The 18,397-nt window shown below is 44.4% G+C and overlaps 1 protein-coding gene across 1 annotated transcript in view; it reads left to right on the top strand.

Annotated features, from left to right (window-relative positions):
* LOC136866628 (nose resistant to fluoxetine protein 6) overlaps positions 1-18,397 on the top strand; it is a 126,258-nt gene that overhangs the window by 81,192 nt on the left and 26,669 nt on the right. Inside the window, exon 10 of the mRNA XM_067143745.2 lies at positions 15,364-15,553. Coding sequence (XP_066999846.2) covers positions 15,364-15,553 — 190 coding nt within the window. The remainder of the gene's footprint in view (positions 1-15,363; positions 15,554-18,397) is intronic.

The following is an 18,397-nucleotide window of genomic DNA, read 5'->3' as shown; positions in this document are numbered from 1 at the left end:
ATAGTGTTGCTGTTCAAGAGGACATATTGGGGCAAATATTCGTTTATAGGGAGGGGAGTTATGGATTGGAATAAGTTATCAAGGGATATGTTCAATATATTTCCAATTTCTCTGCAGTAATTTAAGAAAAGGCTAGGAAAACAACAGCACAGCAGGTGAGGCCGCCTGGGCGAGTTACTGGCCATCTTCCCCAGTTGTATCCCCCGACTCAGAGTCTGAAGCTTCAGGACACTGCCCTGGAGTCGGTAGAGATGTGACACCTCACTGAGTCCGAAGGAAAAACCGACTCTGGGGGGTAAACAGATAAAGAAGTCTTAATGGAGGTATATTTCCTGTTTCACTACTGTATGTAGACTCCTGTATTCTACTAAAATGTTACTTTAATAAGGGTTATAGTTAAGGGCCGTAAAGTACGAGTTTGTTAGTATATTTCTAAATACTTACCGTAAAAATATATTGTACTCAGTGTAAGGCAGTAGATACATATGATTCAATTATGCGCTATATATGCTCAAAAACGGCATTCTCTGTATCACGAAATTTCGATAACTCGAAATAAAATTTAGCTCCCGAGGTGATTCGATACATCGAGGTTCCACTGTGGAACAGAGGTAACAGTATGAAGTATTGTGCATAGTTCAACTGAAATGTAAGAGTCTAAAATCCGAGCAATGTGCTTCAACGAGTACTACCCCGAAAATCTTCGAGCGTGCAGCAGTGTGTACCAGCCAATACTACTTAATGAGAGAAGAACGAAGAAATGAATCACCTTCTTAAACTATTAGCAATTAAAGTATTTCTTGGTATTCATTGCATGCTACGCTGAGTAAAATGTCCACAATGAGGTTGGCATGGAGTTGATAATTTGGTATGGATTCCATAGCCATTTTTTATAATGGTTAAGACCTAGGAATGGCATTTGTGAGGGCTCATTTTCCGCCCAAGTATATTTTTTTTTAATGAATACTTAAAACGGGAAATAATATTAAAGAATAAATGAGTTCTGATTTTGGTCTATGAAGAGTATGAAAATTAATACATTTTTGAACGTGCTATGAAATATTTTTTGCATATTTTCTTCACATTTCTTAAAATATTTCTTTTAGAAAACCTTCGCGGGCCGCCATCTGCAAACCCCTATTCTAGATAGACTCCCAGCCCAAAAAATAATATCCATGGTGAAATGGTCGCTTTAGCACACAATTTTATTGCCATAAATATTCGCAGGAAACGTATTATGAGAAGATTTCTCGATAACGTTGTTGTGTGTAAGGGGCTGTGCCGTGAGCTAGGCGAAACGCCACTCGAAGACAATGGTGACTCTGTTAAAACACGACGCCATTTGTGTTGGTGGTGGTGGTGGTGACTACAACGAGGCAACCATCCTCTATATAACACTAATCAGAGAGATAAAAAGGAAGGGATTCAACACTTCGAAAAATGAGGGTATCGGCCAAAGAAAGACAAGGGCCACGAAGGACGTGAATTTCAAAAACTCCCTAGCCCTCGGAAACCTAATAGCGTCGGGGTCGGAAAAGAACAAGAGTTCGCCAAGGGAGGTCGGATAGGATAGCTGATAGTGAGGAGCCTGGCACGAGTAAATGGAAGCAATACCAGGACTCAGCTAAGGGCCCATTGGTCGCCAACCCACGCTGCAAAGTTCATAGCCCTGGGGCCCCTATTAGTCACCTCTTTCGAAGGCAGAAGATATCGTTTGTGTTATTCTACCAACCCCACACACAGGGGGACGCTGTTTGTACCCACTGCATTATCCGCGAAACTTTTAGTGATACTTGGTTTTACGGGGCTGAGGAGTAGGGAGGGTAATAATGCCAAATGAATGGAAATGAAATATGAACTGAATCGATGGTATGATCGATCGATATGAATTTTCTAAACCTGTATTATCTTAAGCCAACAACTGTATGCCAAACACATTATATAACATTATATAATATTTCTCCTGAAGACGGTTATCCGTGATTTCCCATTTTACACCAGGCATATTCTGGGGCTGTACCTTAATTAAGGCCACGGCCGCTTCCTTCCAACTCCTAGGCCTTTCCTATCGAGTCGCCGCCATAAGACCTATCTGTGTCGGTGTGACGTAAAGCCACTAGCAAAAAACTGCAGTACTATTAACTAAAATCTCGTCCATGGCTATTTCCATGACACCATCGTTCCTCGAGTATTCCTCTTCCAGTTCGTTCACCTTTCTGCAATACCCCTGCCAATCTGCGGCAGATATGAATGGAATGCCTCGATGGTGAGTCGTCGTTAGTTAGCTGCTCACATGTCTCCCGCAATATTTTCCTCATTCATGTTCAATCCTGACCCATATTTCGGCTTTACTGTGTAAACAACAACAGTACTTGATGTTACCATTCACGAAATCATCAAGAGCATGTTATGATACCCTGAAGATAGAATATGTCGTTTTCCGCGTGATTCTATGACAAATAGGGTCCAAACTTGCACATTTTACCTGTTCCAGGACACGAGTGGCTCTCTGTTGGCTCGCGCGACTGAAGTGTCATTGCGCGTAATTAGAGGAAGAAGTGAGTGTGGTGGTGGTGATTATTGTTTTAAGAGGAAGTGAGTGCACGCGCTTGTACTTGGAAAACGCTCTCTTTCCGTGCGAGAGAGCTCAGGCTAGGTACGCCTCACGTGACTAAGGATTTAGGTCGCTCACCGGGACTTAAGAAGACGTCTCAACATATAGAACAGTATAACCCCGTGAGTTTCCCTGCATATTCACTGGTACCAACTCACAGTTTTCAGCTGTTTTTAATAATAACTGAAGTTGCGAAGTATATATGGGATATTTACGAGTTAACATTCTTATGAATCAGGAAATGTTATGCTAAATCATAACGCCAAGAAGTTTCTTATACAATTAAGTTAACAATAAATATGCAGTAAAAAGGGTGCAACCAAATGGGAAACAGATTTCGAGGTCTGACAACGCTATTGAGACCTAGGATTCCCATCGGCTTAGTGTCGCCCACTGGAAAAAATCAGATGACGCTTTGAAGATTGCATACAAACCCACGATGCGATCGTAATGAAAATCGATCAGTAAGAAGAGGGACATTCAAGGTTTAATTTAATACCTCGACCAGTGTCGAGGATTCCATATTAGCGGACCAAAGTTTGATAAAGGGGCGTGGTCTTCCCTTTCTCCCAGCGCCAGGGCGGTTTGTCTATAAAAGAATGAGCCTTAAGGCAGATTAGACTACTTGCTACTTGCTTTTGCTACAGCTGACCGTGTTGATGTATGCTTGTGCAGTCGACGGTATTCTTTTTCAAGATGCGATTCAGATTGTACACAGTGTAGAATGGTGATCTAATAATTATCTGTGATTTACTGTGAGATTGATCACTGTCTAGTGAAGTGATTCGAATGTACGGTGCTCATAACGTTTGCCGCTATAGAATTTATAAAAACGGCACGAAATTGTGAATATAGTTATCCGTGTGATGTGTGAGGTTGCGTGCTAAACCAGGTAAATGATTGAAGCGAGTGCGGCTTGATTATTGTAAATTACGCACATCATATAACCAAGTGCACAGACCAATAGAGCGAGGAATAGATATAGGAAGTTAGTAACTGTGTGTCAGTATCAGTCAGGGCGTAGACCTGGAGAAGGAATGGACGACTTATTGTCAATATTATTAAAATGGGCAGTGTCTGCTAGGTATTCTCAAATGCAGTCAACGGCTTCTCTTACCTCTAGCTAGTGCTGTGAATTAGGTCAAGTTATAATCACGTAAAGTGTTGAGAGAGTCGACATTGTGTGTCCAGTGACGTTGATCATACGAACGAGTGTAGTTTCAGAGCCTAAACTTGCTGCGAATTAAAGAGATAAGCAAATGAGTAAGATTAGTAACGTACTACTGGACAATACCGTTGCTAGATTAGGATACACGAGTCAATGAGTAGCTCCAATCGCAGTGACTTATAATGTGTAACAAAAACTTACGCATTTATAACAAGTCAGTTGAACCAGTGAGAGCGTCGTGTACTGAAGGAATCGAGCAGTTCGCCTGGTGTTCATCTTACACAGCAGCGAACTTCAAGATTGTCCAACGCCGAACGAGGATCTAGCCACCATGCAGGTGACTCACCAGCGGGCGAACCCAGGACTCCACGCCGTTGAAGCCATCACCATGTCTGCTTAAATCGATGATTGTACCTACCTGAGCAGCTGTTCGTAATGCCGAAGTGATGAGTACATTTTCCAAGTCTTTCTTTTGCAAGAAGTCGTTATCACGAATGTAAATATAAATAACTTTGCATGTAAATATTTCAGAACATAGATTATTACTACGCCGTTTCAAAGGGATGATCGTATTTTATTTGACGAGTTTTCCATAGGCAACTGGTTTGGGTAACCATTTTATTTCCATTCAAATACGGGAAATGTAGTGCATGGTGTATTCTTAAGGCCTTAGAATTGACTACGTATGAAGTGCCGTAATATAAAGGGCTTTTAAATACACTGACTGACAGAACAAATGCAACACCAAGAAGGAGTGGTCAGAACTTTATGCCAATTGCAGGGTAGACTGGCGTCACTGAGGTATGCTCATGATGTGAAATGCGCCGCTGTGCTGCGCACGTAGCGAACGATAAATGGGACACGGCATTGGCGAATGGCCCACTTCGTACCGTGATTTCTCAGCCGACAGTCATTGTAGAACGTGTTGTCGTGTGCCACAGGACACGTGTATAGCTAAGAATGCCAGGCCGCCGTCAACGAAGGCATTTCCAGCAGACAGACGACTTTACGAGGGGTATGGTGATCGGGCTGAGAAGGGCAGGTTGGTCGCTTCGTCAAATCGCAGCCGATACCCATAGGGATGTGTCCACGGTGCAGCGCCTGTGGCGAAGATGGTTGGCGCAGGGACATGTGGCACGTGCGAGGGGTCCAGGCGCAGCCCGAGTGACGTCAGCACGCGAGGATCGGCGCAGCATGTGCAAGACACCCTGGCTGTTCCAATATCGACCAGAACAATTTCCCGTCGATTGGTTGAAGGAGGCCTGCACTTCCGGCGTCCGCTCAGAAGACTACCATTGACTCCAAAGCATAGACGTGCACGCCTGGCATGGTGCCGGGCTAGAGCGACTTGGATAAGGGAATGGCGGAACGTCGTGTTCTCCGATGAGTCACGCTTCTGTTCTGTCAGCGATAGTCACCGCAGACGAGTGTGGCGTCGGCGTGGAGAAAGGTCAAATCCGGCAGTAACTGTGGAGCGCCCTACCGCTAGACAACGCGGCATCATGGTTTGGGGCGCTATTGCGTATGATTCCACGTCACCTCTAGTGCGTATTCAAGGCACGTTAAATGCCCACCGCTACGTGCAGCATGTGCTGCGGCCGGTGGCACTCCCGTACCTTCAGGGGCTGCCCAATGCTCTGTTTCAGCAGGATAATGCCCGCCCACACACTGCTCGCATCTCCCAACAGGCTCTACGAGGTGTACAGATGCTTCCGTGGCCAGCGTACTCTCCGGATCTCTCACCAATCGAACACGTGTGGGATCTCATTGGACGCCGTTTGCAAACTCTGCCCCAGCCTCGTACGGACGACCAACTGTGGCAAATGGTTGACAGAGAATGGAGAACCATCCCTCAGGACACCATCCGCACTCTTATTGACTCTGTACCTCGACGTGTTTCTGCGTGCATCGCCGCTCGCGGTGGTCCTACATCCTACTGAGTCGATGCCGTGCGCATTGTGTAACCTGCATATCGGTTTGAAATAAACATCAATTATTCGTCCGTGCCGTCTCTGTTTTTCCCCAACTTTCATCCCTTTCGAACCACTCCTTCTTGGTGTTGCATTTGCTCTGTCAGTCAGTGTATTTATTAGAATGACTCTAACCATCACCGTTTCATAAACCAAGATGAGTCATCAAAAGGTTCTCAAATTGTTTATTTTGCACTTTCCACATGATGTAGGAAATACCTGCCACCTGTAATTTAAGATTGCTGGACCAAAGGATAAAGATACGGCATTGGGGTATATTCGTGTGTTACTAAGTTCACGAGTGTATGGTATCTTTTTGTCCCGAAGAGCAGGATTTTATCTTTAAGTATGCATGTGTTCGGAATACTGAGGAGGAAGGCGAAACTTATTATGAAGGCGATGTTCCGCTAGGCCTGGAAAGCGAAAGTTGAGGACGGCCATCATCTGGTCCGTGCGATTTGTGGCTTCCCGGCAAGGCACGGCCTGAACAAAGTTTTGCTTTACCGTCTGGGCACCGGAATGCAGGCAGCTCGTTTTTCATTTCTCAATATAACGATTACATGCAACAATTTATATATTACCGCCGTCGTATAGATTCCAGAGTTCATTAGATGAAGAATCCCACCACTTTTTCTGTTCATAATTATTTAGATCGTATAGGGAATTGCAGGTAAAATAAACCCCATGTGTCAGAAGATCCTGGGTTCATTCCCAGGAGGCAGTGAGAGTTAATGCCCACTGTTGCCAACTGCAGATGGATTGTGCCATCTATGACTCATCTTGTGAATGTGAAGTGTGTCTTTCCTTGTCTTCATCTTTCAAAGAGTGCTAAGTTTTATGTTACGTGATGTATTGGCTGTTGTTTTGTTAAACGTATTGTTCACAGGATACAACGTTGTTTAAATCATTTCTTGTTAATTTGTGTTCAATGATTTCCCGATGAAACAAGCCCTATGTATGATGTAGTAAATTCATAGGTAATTAAATAAGTTTGTTAAGTAAATGCCGTAATATGACCTTCATGTATCTTGAAAGTGCGCTCATGATGACTTTATTATACCTCAGTTAACATGATATTAGGGCATCATAATTTATTATTTCGAATGTGTTAATTCGTAGTGTAAATAGAATGAACCGTCGCAGGATATGCTTTTATTTAGTTATATATGTGTGTAGTGCTATAGTGCATAGTGTGACATGTGTTTTCAATAGTTAAATAATCAGAGAGGGGACGCCTTCTCGAGATTTCAAAGTTACAGTGTGTAAAATGCAAATTAGGAACGGACTAAAGGACATTGAAGGGACATTGAATCTCTCAAGATAAATTGGAATGTATATATTTTGTATGTTAAAATGGAATGGCATATCCGTGCATATATTTGACATGTGTTTTCTTAGTTCATTAAACTTCTGTTTGGAAAAGATAGAATCTTTTTTCATTTATTAGTGCAGTCGTATTCCTCGCAAAATTAAAGTTCCCCTACTATAGAGAAGATTAGTTTATTGCCCTTTTCCGAACGCAGCATTGACCCATCATGCTCTCCGGCTCAGCCGCGGACGTTACTCTAGCAGGTGTGATGGGACTTCGACGCCGGGCTTATGTTCGAAGGTCTCATCAAAGGAACTCCATTCTGATACTGAATTTGAGAGCCACGATAATTTATTTATGCAATAAAGACTTGGACAGGTGCAGTAAAGTGTTGCAATTATACCGCCAGATGTCTCACGGCGATGCATAATCTATTCCTAGTTTTTGTGTCAAAGGTTGCCAATACGAATCTCGAAGATAACCGAGGTCTACCGATTCAGCACTAGGGAGCCGAAGTGTCACTGAAAGTTTAGGGGATAATACATACTGTAGAAGGCAGAGTTCTGGCACAGGATAATAATGTGAGGAAGAAGACGAGGACGACTTCGTATAGACAGCTGACGAACATCGGTTGCCTGATTACCATGGTGCTGGTTTTCTGTCCACGCAAAATTGTCTACGCCAAACTGATGAAGCTAATTCCAGATAAACCCCCAGCCCAAGAACATATCCGTGTTAACTCTTCAGCAAATGTTTGCTGCTACTACAGCGTTTTCGTTAAGCAAGTATAATGACCACAGGGGCCTCTCCAGAGAACTCTCCCTTCACGTCAACACAGTCATAGTCCGGCTCCATGGCTAAATGGTTAGTGTGCTGGACTTTCGTCACAGGGGTCCCAGGTACGAATCCCGGCAGGGTACCATAATTGGTTAATTCTCCTGGCATGGGAACTGGGTGTATGTACCGTCATCATCATTTCATTTTCATCACGACGCGCAGGGCGCCTACGGCCGTCAAATTAAAAGACCTGCTCCAGTCCTCTCCGGAGGCCACACGCCATTTCATTTCAACACAGCCATAGCCTACTGAATAACTACACTAGTGTCCAAACGTTAAGCATAATCACTAAACCAGGCCATACCGCCTGACAGGAACGTCAGACGGATTGCTGAACAAACGGAAGCTGAATCACACACCGTATGTGACATAACTTGTCCAAGAAACAGTGTCAGAAAGGTTCTGATAGCTAAGGTACACCTTTGACAACAACTAACAAAACTTGGCAATGTCTTCCACAAAAAATGGGCCGTTCATAGGGTGTATGGTTACCCCCAACGACCACACATGCTTCGCAGCGACGTAGCATGGTCTCTATCAGATGGTCCAAGAGCTCTTGTGGCAGTCGATCCCATTCCTCCGAAAAGGCAATGCGAAGGTCTTGGAGGGTCCTTGGTGGAGGCTGACGTGATGCAATTCACCCCCCCCCCCAATGCATCCCTGGAATGTTCTATAGGATTCAGATCCGCAGACCTCGCTGGCTAGTCCATGCGATGAATGTCTTCCCCAGCCAGAAATTCATCCACCAGAGCAGCGCGGTGAGATCGGGCATTATCGTCCATTAAGAGGAAGTCTCGACCAACCGCACCTCGGAAGAGTCGAACATGTGATCTCAGTACCTCATCCCTGTATCTCCGAGGGTTACGACGATGTTCCTGAGGTTGTATCGGCTACCCGGTTCTCTCCAGATTAATGTGCGACGGGAATCGTCCTGCAAACTGAAACGCGATTCATCTGTGAAGAGCACATGCCTCCATTCATTCATGGTCCAGCTTCGATGTTGACGGCTCCACAGTAAACGGACCCATCTCTGTGCGGGAGTGAGAGGGACGCAGACCGCTGAACGTCGGGAAAACAGCCCTGCTGTTCTGAGCCTCCGGTACACAGTTTTCCGGGAAACGGCAACCCCTGAGACGGCTGCAAGCTCCGCCGATAATTGTCTACAGATGTACTCCGATTTCGTCGGGCGGTTAAGGCCAGATAACGGTCTTTCTGTGGAGTGGTTACCCTTGGTCGACCTGGTACTGGCCTACGACTAACATCTCCTGTGTCTCGAAATCGTCTCCAAAGCCTAGAAATGGCACTTTGTGGCATATTCAAGGATACGGCGACTTCGGTCTGTATCTGGCCTGCTTCCAGGCGGCCGAGTGTTCTACCCTGCAAAACGGGGTCCACATGGCGTCGTTGTGCCATTATATTGCCACGTTCACCACGAGGCTACACTCCGCACATTATAACTGGGCAAACACGACTGAGGGAATATGGGTCGCAAGCACTGGCTGTGTTTACCTTGCCGTTACGCCGCTAGTCAAAACAGTGAACACTCCTTTCCTATACAGAGCGAACTCGTAAGATTGGTAGGTGCATATGTCGTGCGATTTGCGGTCTACTTTCTGGTGCCCAGCTTTCTCGTAACCTATGCTTACCTTTTGGACACTGGTGTAAAAGGCATCGACACACTGAGAGTCAGGAAGGGAACATTGTAGTTCAGGTACTGCCCGCAAGAATCGCAGTCATGTTCTGGCCTCTTTGAATTTTCCATTTGTAAGAGTACGCGTAAAATGGGCACATAAAAATATTTTCACCAGATAAACACACTTGTTTTTGTTGTTGTTGTTGTTGTTGTTTGTGTCCTCAGTCCGTATACCGGTTTGATGCAGCTCTCCATGCCTCCCTATTATGTGCTAACATTTTCATTTCTACATAACTGCTGCACTTTTCATCTGATCTAATCTTCTTGACATACTCATACCTTGGTCTACCCTAACCGTTCTTACCGCCTCCTCTTCCTTCAAAATCCAACTGAACAAGTCATGGGTGTCTTAAAATGTGACTATCATTCTATCTCTTCTTCTCGTCAAATTTAGCTTAATTGATCTCCTCTCACCAATTCGATTCAGCATCTCTTCATACGTAATTCGATCTATCTATCTCACCTTCAGCATTCTTATGTAACACCACTTTTCAAAATATTTTATTTTATTTCTTTCTTCCTGAGCTCGTTATCATCCACTTTCTACGTCCATACAAATGAATGAATGAATGAATAGAGTTCAATGAATGAATGAATGAATACTGATCTGAATATAGGGCAGTCGCTCAGGTGGCAGATTCCCTATCTGTTGCTTTCCTAGCCTTTTCCTAAATGATTTCAAAGAAATTGGAAATTCATTGAACGTCTCCCTTGGTAAGTTATTCCAATCCCTAACTCCCCTTCCTATAAATGAATATTTGCCCCAGTTTGTCCTCTTGAATTCCAACTTTATCTTCATACTGTGATCTTTCCTACTTTTATAAACGCCAGTCAAACGTATTCGTCTACTAATGTCATTCCACGCCATCTCTCCGCTGACAGCTCGAAACATACCACTTAGTCGAGCAGCTCTTCTTCTTTCTCTCAATTCTTCCCAACCCAAACTTTGCAACATTTTTGTAACGCTACTCTTTTGTCGAAAATCACCCAGAACAAATCGAACTGCTTTTCTTTGTATTGTTTCCAGTTCTTGAATCAGGTAATCCTGGTGAGGGTCCCATACACTGGAACCATACTCTAGTTGGGGTCTTACCAGAGACTTATATGCCCCCTCCTTTACATCCTTACTACAACCCCTGAACACCCTCATAACCATGTGCAGAGATCTGTACCCTTTATTTACAATCCCATTTATGTGATTACCCCAATGAAGATCTTTCCGTACATTAACACCCAGATACCTACAATGATCCCCAAAAGGAACTTTCACCCCATCAACGCAGTAATTAAAACTGAGAGGACTTTTCCTATTTGTGAAACTCACAACCTGACTTTTAACCCCGTTTATCAACATACCATTGCCTGCTGTCCATCTCACAACATATTCGAGGTCACGTTGCAGTTGCTCACAATCTTGTAACTTTTTTATCACTCTATAGAGAATAACATCATCCGCAAAAAGCCTTACCTCCGATTTCACTTCTTTACATATATCATTTATATATATAAGAAAACATAAAGGTCCGATAATACTGCCTTGAGGAATTCCCCTCTTAATTATTACAGAGTCAGATAACCTACTCTAATTCTCTGAGATCTATTTTCTAGAAATATAGCAACCCATTTGGTCACTGTTTTGTCTAGTCCAATTGCACTCATTTTTGCCAGTAGTCTCCCATGATCCACCCTATCAAATGCTTTAGACAGGTCAATCGCGATACAGTCCATTTGACCTCCAGAATCCAAGATATCTGCTAATCTGCTATATCTTGCTGGAATCCTACAAGTTGAGCTTCAGTGGAATAACCTTTCCTAAACCCAAACTACCTTCTATCGAACCAGTTATTAATTTCACAAACATGTCTAATATAATCAGAAAGAATGCCTTCCCAAAGCTTACATACAATGCATGTCAAACTTACTGGCCTGTAATTTTCAGCTTTATGTCTATCACCCTTTCCTTTATACACAGGGGCTACTATAGCAACTCTCCATTCATCTGGTATAGCTCCTCCGACCAAACAATAATCAAATAAGTAGTTCAGACATGGTACTAAATCCCAACCCATTGTCTTTAGTATATCCCCAGAAATCTCATCAATTCCGGCCGCTTTTCTAGTTTTCAACTTTTGTATCTTACTGTAAATGTCATTGTTATCATATGTAAATTTTATTACTTCTTTGGCCTTAGTCTCCTCCAATGCCACGCTCCAGACGAAAGTCTTGAAAAACATCTCCCTAATCCCTATATCAATGTTCGAGTTGAGCATTGTATGACCCCCTTATTTCTGGCATCGTTAGCAATTTTACAACCCAAGTAACAATATTCATCTACTTCCTTTAAAACTTCATTTCCTAATCTAATATTACCTGCATCACCTAACTTCCTTCGACTGCACTCCATTACACACATTCAGGAATAAGTGAAAAATCGCATTTCAACATTTTTCACCAGACTTCCAAAATCCTCATCACTCGAAAATAAAGTTGTGGTAGTGTATTTACCCTCCAGCAATGGCGTTCACATATTTTCAGTATTTTGCGGCTGAATGGCTTTCCCCTTAGTTCCTTCACAGCATTTTCTGGTATTTTCTGAATATAATTGTCGAGAAAAGGTCGGAAGAACCTGGAAAATATCAGATTAGTTAACTAAACGCGATCACAGTCAGGACATTTAAATGTTTCGAAGAACGTCGATGTTACTTCCCCACGTCATTCTTCTTTTCAGCGTGGTGTATTGCGTGCTTCTTAAATGTAATGAGTTTCCCCAAGAATAAGAAAAAATGTTGTTGGGGTATATCGTAAGGCTTGCCGATCTTGATGCTTAGATAAACGTAGTAAAGGACTGTCGCTAGCACAAGGAGATACTTGTTCCAAACAGGATGTACATGTGATCTGGATATCACTAGACTGGTGGACTTGTTTCTGGAGCTGTACTCTTTCTTCATTTTGTCTTTACTTGTGTTCTGGGAAATTGAGGGAAACGGTTGACACTGCATTGGGAAGGATGATCTTTAATGTTGCAATCTACTTGGGAAAAATGTAAACTGCATACTCGTGAATTATCATTTGGAGACCAGAAAAATCCCTTTATCTTTTAAAAACCATCACAGTATTCAGTTTGATTACTGATGTTAGAGCGACAGTTCCATGGTTTTTAAGAACTGCTGTAAAGAGTTTAAATTGTCGAAGCCTGTCATCATAGACATCGCAATAACTACACCAAGGAACCGTATCAGACTATGTTACCACCATTCTTGTGTGCTGTAACGTATTATCACTCTCTGGTCAGATGAACAATTTTTCTACAGGCTTCAGTGTTAACCTGTGACAGCAGAATTTAATGTTCGTTAATTTTCTTTTGAAACGGTGGTCTTAGTTTCTCTGGCAGGCTTCGTTTAAAGGTAACATTTATATTTAATTATTTGAACGAATTATATGAATGCTACGTTTAATACTTACATTTTTAAATCTCAAGCAATATCAATAGGCACCTGTGCACTGCACAGGCCTCCTAGCGCCCTACCTTTTGGTGACGATTTAGTGATGAAGATGTTAGCCTATCTGCCTCCTTATATGTCCAAAACTGAACTGTTTTCTTCGACTCCTCTAAACTGATTTTTTTTTTGCTGATGTCCTTGTTGCTCTGGTTGTATGCAGCTGATCTCGAACAGTACACATGGGCTTAAAACGACCTCTTTATTGAAGTATGGTGTCCCCCTTATTCTGCTCTCTGTGGGTGGGGGCAGAAGAATAACACCGAAGTATCCCCTCCCTGTCGTAAGAGGCGACTAAAAGGGACCTCAGGAGCTCTTAACTTTGGAGCACGGGATGGCAACCAAGTGACACTGCTTCCATTTACTTGTGTCAGACTGCTAACTTTCATCTTTCCCATCCGAACATTCTTGGTCGACTATCGTTCTTTTCCTACACGACGACACTAAGTTATCAGCCCTAGAGAGTCATTTCCACGCTTTCTTTGTGATACTTATATTTCTTTAGCTGAGACCTTCATTTTTCGAAAATGGGACCGTTTCCGTTCTTTTCCCTCTGATTAATGTTACCAAATTGTACACTGACTGAGCAAATGTCATGGGATAGCAAAGCGCTGATGCGCAGGTGTGTGTGGAGACCTTGTGAGCAGTGGCTGTGCATGTGACAGGTGTAACATGGAACGTCGTCGTGAGCTGACACCGTTCGAACGGGGTATGGTGGTCGGTGCCCAACGGATGGGAAGTGCGATTTCGGAAGTGGTGCGGAAATTGGGCTTCACACGATCAACCTTGTCCAGGGTGTATCGTGAATGGTTGAATGCGGGTGTCACCGTTCACAACAGACGTACGACCCGCCGTCCAGCCACCCTCGATGACCGTGACCGGCGACATCTGAGAGGGATTGTCAATAGTGACAGCCGGGCAACCATGCAACAAATCACGGCTCAATTTAACACAGGCCGTGCTAGATATGTCTCCCAGTGGACAATCCGTAGGAACATGGGTTCTATGCGGTATGAGAGCCGGCGCCGCACACGGGTGCCACTGTTAACCCAACGTCATCGGGCACAACGACGCGTATTTGTCGCCAGTCAACAGGGATGGACACTGGAACAATGGCGTGACGTCATATGGTCGTACGAATCACGATTTCAACTGCACCATGCCAATGGGAGGCACCGTGTATGGCGCAGACCACATGAAGCGATGGATCCCGCCTGCCTCGAAGGTGTGGTCCAGGGCGCTGGTGTCTCTGTTATGGTCTGGGGTGCATTTTCCTGGTATGGAATGGGTCTCCTAGTTGTTCTGGAAGAGACTTCGAATGGTACGCGGTATGTTGAGCTGCTCGGAGACCATCTGCCTTCCAGCGCCCAGACAGTTCTGCGGTGTTTAAGATGATAACGCGCCGCCACATCGCTCCCACTTCGCCCGGGAATGGTTCCAGGAACATGCAACGGAGGTCCAACGACTGCCATGGTCACCCAAGAGCCCCGATATGAACCCCATCGAGCATATCTGGGATGTCCTAGAATGCAGGCTCCGTGCCATGGATCCTGCACCCACGAACAGACCACCATTGGCGGCCGCTCTGCAAACGATTTGGTGTCAGCTGCGTCCAGAGGACTACCAGGGACTTCTCGACTCACTTTCACGACGTCTCACTGCAGTTCGCAGGGCCAGAGGAGGTCCCACACGCTATTAAGTAACTATCCCATGACATTTGCTAAGTCAGTGCCAAATTGTAGTTCCTCTTAAAACAATTATCACCAATCACCGCTCCTGTTGTTCTGGCTGTGTTCTGCTAATCTCTCAAACTCCTCTATACTAAACTGTTTCAGATGACTCTTGAACTATTCCATACTGAACAGTTTCAGATGATCTCTTGAACTACTCCATACTGACTTGCTTGAGCTGACTCCTGAATTATTCTATATTGAACTGTTTCAGCTGACTATCTGAACTACTCCGTACTGAACTGTTTCAGCTGGTCTCTTGAACCACTCTATATTGAACTGTTTCAGCTGACTCTTGAACTACACAATACTGAACAATTTCAGCTGATCTCTTGAACTATTCCATACTGAATTGTTTCAGCTGGTCTCTTTAACTACTCTACTGAACTGTTTCACCTGATTCTTGAACTACTCTATACTGAACTGTTTTAGCTGACTCTTGAACCACTCTATAGCGAACTGTTTCAGCTGATATATCTAATTAATCTACCACACTGAACTGTTTCCGCTGGTCTCTTGAACTCCTCTATATTGAACTGTTTCAGCTGCTGATCCTGTTGCTCTGGCTGTGTACAGCTGGTCTTTTGCTCCTGACCCTCTGCATCGTGGACGTCTTCCAGCAAAATGACTATGTCTACGAGCCCGTAGGAGCCTCAATGTACAACTCTCTTGGCAGACCGGGCTGGGCTCTTGGAGTAGCACTCGTCGTATTTCTGTGTGTGACCGGGAATGGAGGTAAGCCATCATTCTCGCATGACAACGTCTATCGAATCAGGCTAAACATTAGAAATTTCGTGTAACGAATCACGTGTTCACATTCTGTCTCATACCTTCCGAACTAAAGATCCGATCCGGATGATTGTGGTACCACTTGACTGAAAACGTGGAACATGAGAGAAAATATGACACCGAGTGGCCTTAATTCAAAACACGAAGACAGGGTAGTTGTTAAATAAAAGTAGCGGTTTTGAGGCATATATTTCTTTTTCGAGAAAAGTAATTCCGAAACCAGAAGACATACGAAGGTGCGTGAGATACCTAAAGATACCTATTTACCGCCTTAAATTCACATAATAAATGTCTGCGGTTACCATAAGTTCAGGAAGTATATTTCGCTCTTCGGCTCACAGACCGCGGGAATCCTCAAGTGAGCGCCGTGTGGCTTGTTTCAATCTTGGCATGATAAGAAGTCTTGACAGCTGATGCAGCAGTTCGTTAGTAACTACTGGACTATTATGTTGTGTTGTGAAGTTATTATCGCGATGGTTAAGTACTGTATCTCTTATATATAAACTAAGACCATCGAAGCGGCGTTTTTACTCTCCAATACATAAACTGCAGTACGGGAGGAGCTCGCATAGTCCTCAAGCAGAAGAAAAATCGCGTGGGTGGTTTCAACAAGATCCAGTCCCCACTCATACAGGAGGAGATTCCTTCTTACAATCTCGGAAGTGTTAGCAGACAGAGTCATCAGTGCTGGTACATTGCCCCTTCGTTCTCCAGATCTAACAGAGTATTATTTTTACTTGTGGGGTAAACTGAAAGAAAAATTGTATCGAACAAATCCTCACACATTCGAGGAACTGAAAGGAAATATTACGAATGAAATCAAAAACATTACAGTGGCAGAAATCACTCGCGTCAGACAGAATGTGGTTACCAGGTACAATGCCTGTATAACCCAGGAAGGACGACACTTCCAGCATCTTTATATAAGGTAAGATTTCATATAAGACTGTTTAACACGTTTAAAGCAGCGCGGCCGAGAGCGACGTGTGTTCGGCTGAGGTAGCTGTCGTAGCGCAGGGCAAACACCGTGCGGTCGGTCTTAGTTTATATGAGAGACAGTGGCGTATGCTGGAATCAAGACGTGGGCTACCACTAGACTTAGGTTACCCCTTTTCGATGGTTGTTTAGTGAACGTCAAGCCTTCGGCGTTTTGAACTGCAGCCAATAGCCAACACAGAAGCCTGCTGTGTTGTCAAGGCTGCTTCAAAAGCTACTGTCCTGGTCTCTGCTACTGCCAATGCTCAACCCCTGACCAGTGGAGATGGTAGCCTAAACCAAACCAAATCCTTGTGGCACTACAGCCCTTGAAGGGCCTTGGCCTACTAAGTGGCCACTGCTCAGCCCGAAGGCCTGCAGTTTCCGAGGTGTCGTGTGGTCAGCATAACGAATCCTCTTGGCCGTTATTCTTGGCTTTCTAGACCGGGGCCGCTATCTCACCGTCAGATATCTCCTCAATTCTAATCACGTAGGCAGAGTGGACCTCGAACCAGCCCTCTGGGGCAGGTAAATATTCCTTGCCTGGCCGGGAATCGAACCCGGGGCGTCCGGGTAAGAGGCAGGCACGCTACCTCTACACCACAGGGCCGGCGATGGTAGCCTAAAGTTAAGCAAATTGAAGTTCGGCCTTGTGGCTAAATGGATAGAATGCTTGCCTTTGGTCTGATGGCCCCGGTTCAATTTTCAGAATCAACCACCTCATACTGTTAATTTCCCTGGCTTGGGGACTGGAAATTTATGACATTGTCGTGTACCGACCTCCCCAGGGGCTCGAACCGGCGGACTGTCAGATGAACGGCAGCCGGGATTCGCAGCCGAGATTCGATCTCAAGGTGTCAAGGGAAATAAACTAGTATTAGAGTAATAACCAGTAATACGGGACACCTTGTAGTATCAGGGTATTTGTATGGTAATTATAGTCAGATTTAACAATTGGAAAGAAGAAGTAACATTTCAGTAATTTACACGTAGTAGAGAGCCTTAGTCAGGCGGAGAGCTTGCGAAATGCGCCTACGAAAACATGTTGACAACAGCAGAAGTTTCCTTGTTTGTTATTGACAAGCAGAGTCGGTACGAGAGCAAGCGGCTCGCCGACAAAAGGGACACAGCCAGTACAGTTGCACGCTAAGACAGACAAGGAAATAAGAGTGCAAAGTAGGACAGAGACAGTAGTGCTCAGAGGGCAACACCTACTGTGACAAATTAGTTGAGAATCGTAATTGAGGGCGCCACCTACAAGGTGATCAACTAGGTAACGCACATGGATCCACCCCTAAGGTAGTAGGAAGGGATCGATCTTTGCTTCAAAGAGAGTAGATATAACCCTAAGCCAAGATGGCGCGGGGCTCTCTCTCGACTAGTAATTCGTGCTCTCAAGACCAGGCTCATTCGAGCAATTAGTCAGTCGTGACGGTAAAATTGCACATACGCGCCGCGGGGCAGAATTCGGATATATCGCGTAGCCATAGGGTAGGCGCGTGAAACAAGCTCTCTCTCCTCAGATCGACATATTTAAACTTGTAAATATATTGTATATATTAGACAAAGTCGTCCTGGGTAATAAAGGACAGTGAAGCTAAGTTATCTTTCATTTCGGGAGTTGCGGGACAGATTTCGCACCTACATTTACCTCCCTACATACCGCTCGGCAGGACAGGTAACACGCCAACTCCAACGGCCTGGTGACCAACCCACTAGAACGACTCACAGGACAGGTAGGTCACGACAACATCTTCGCCATTAATTTTATCCTCATTAGGTTACCACTAGGGCTAGGCTATACAGATGACATCC

The sequence above is a fragment of the Anabrus simplex genome, chromosome 3 (genome assembly GCF_040414725.1).
Source record: "Anabrus simplex isolate iqAnaSimp1 chromosome 3, ASM4041472v1, whole genome shotgun sequence".
In the NCBI taxonomy this organism is placed as follows: domain Eukaryota; kingdom Metazoa; phylum Arthropoda; class Insecta; order Orthoptera; family Tettigoniidae; genus Anabrus; species Anabrus simplex.
The sequence above is the reverse complement of the archived record's forward strand: the minus strand, read 5'-3'. Positions and strand labels throughout refer to the sequence as shown.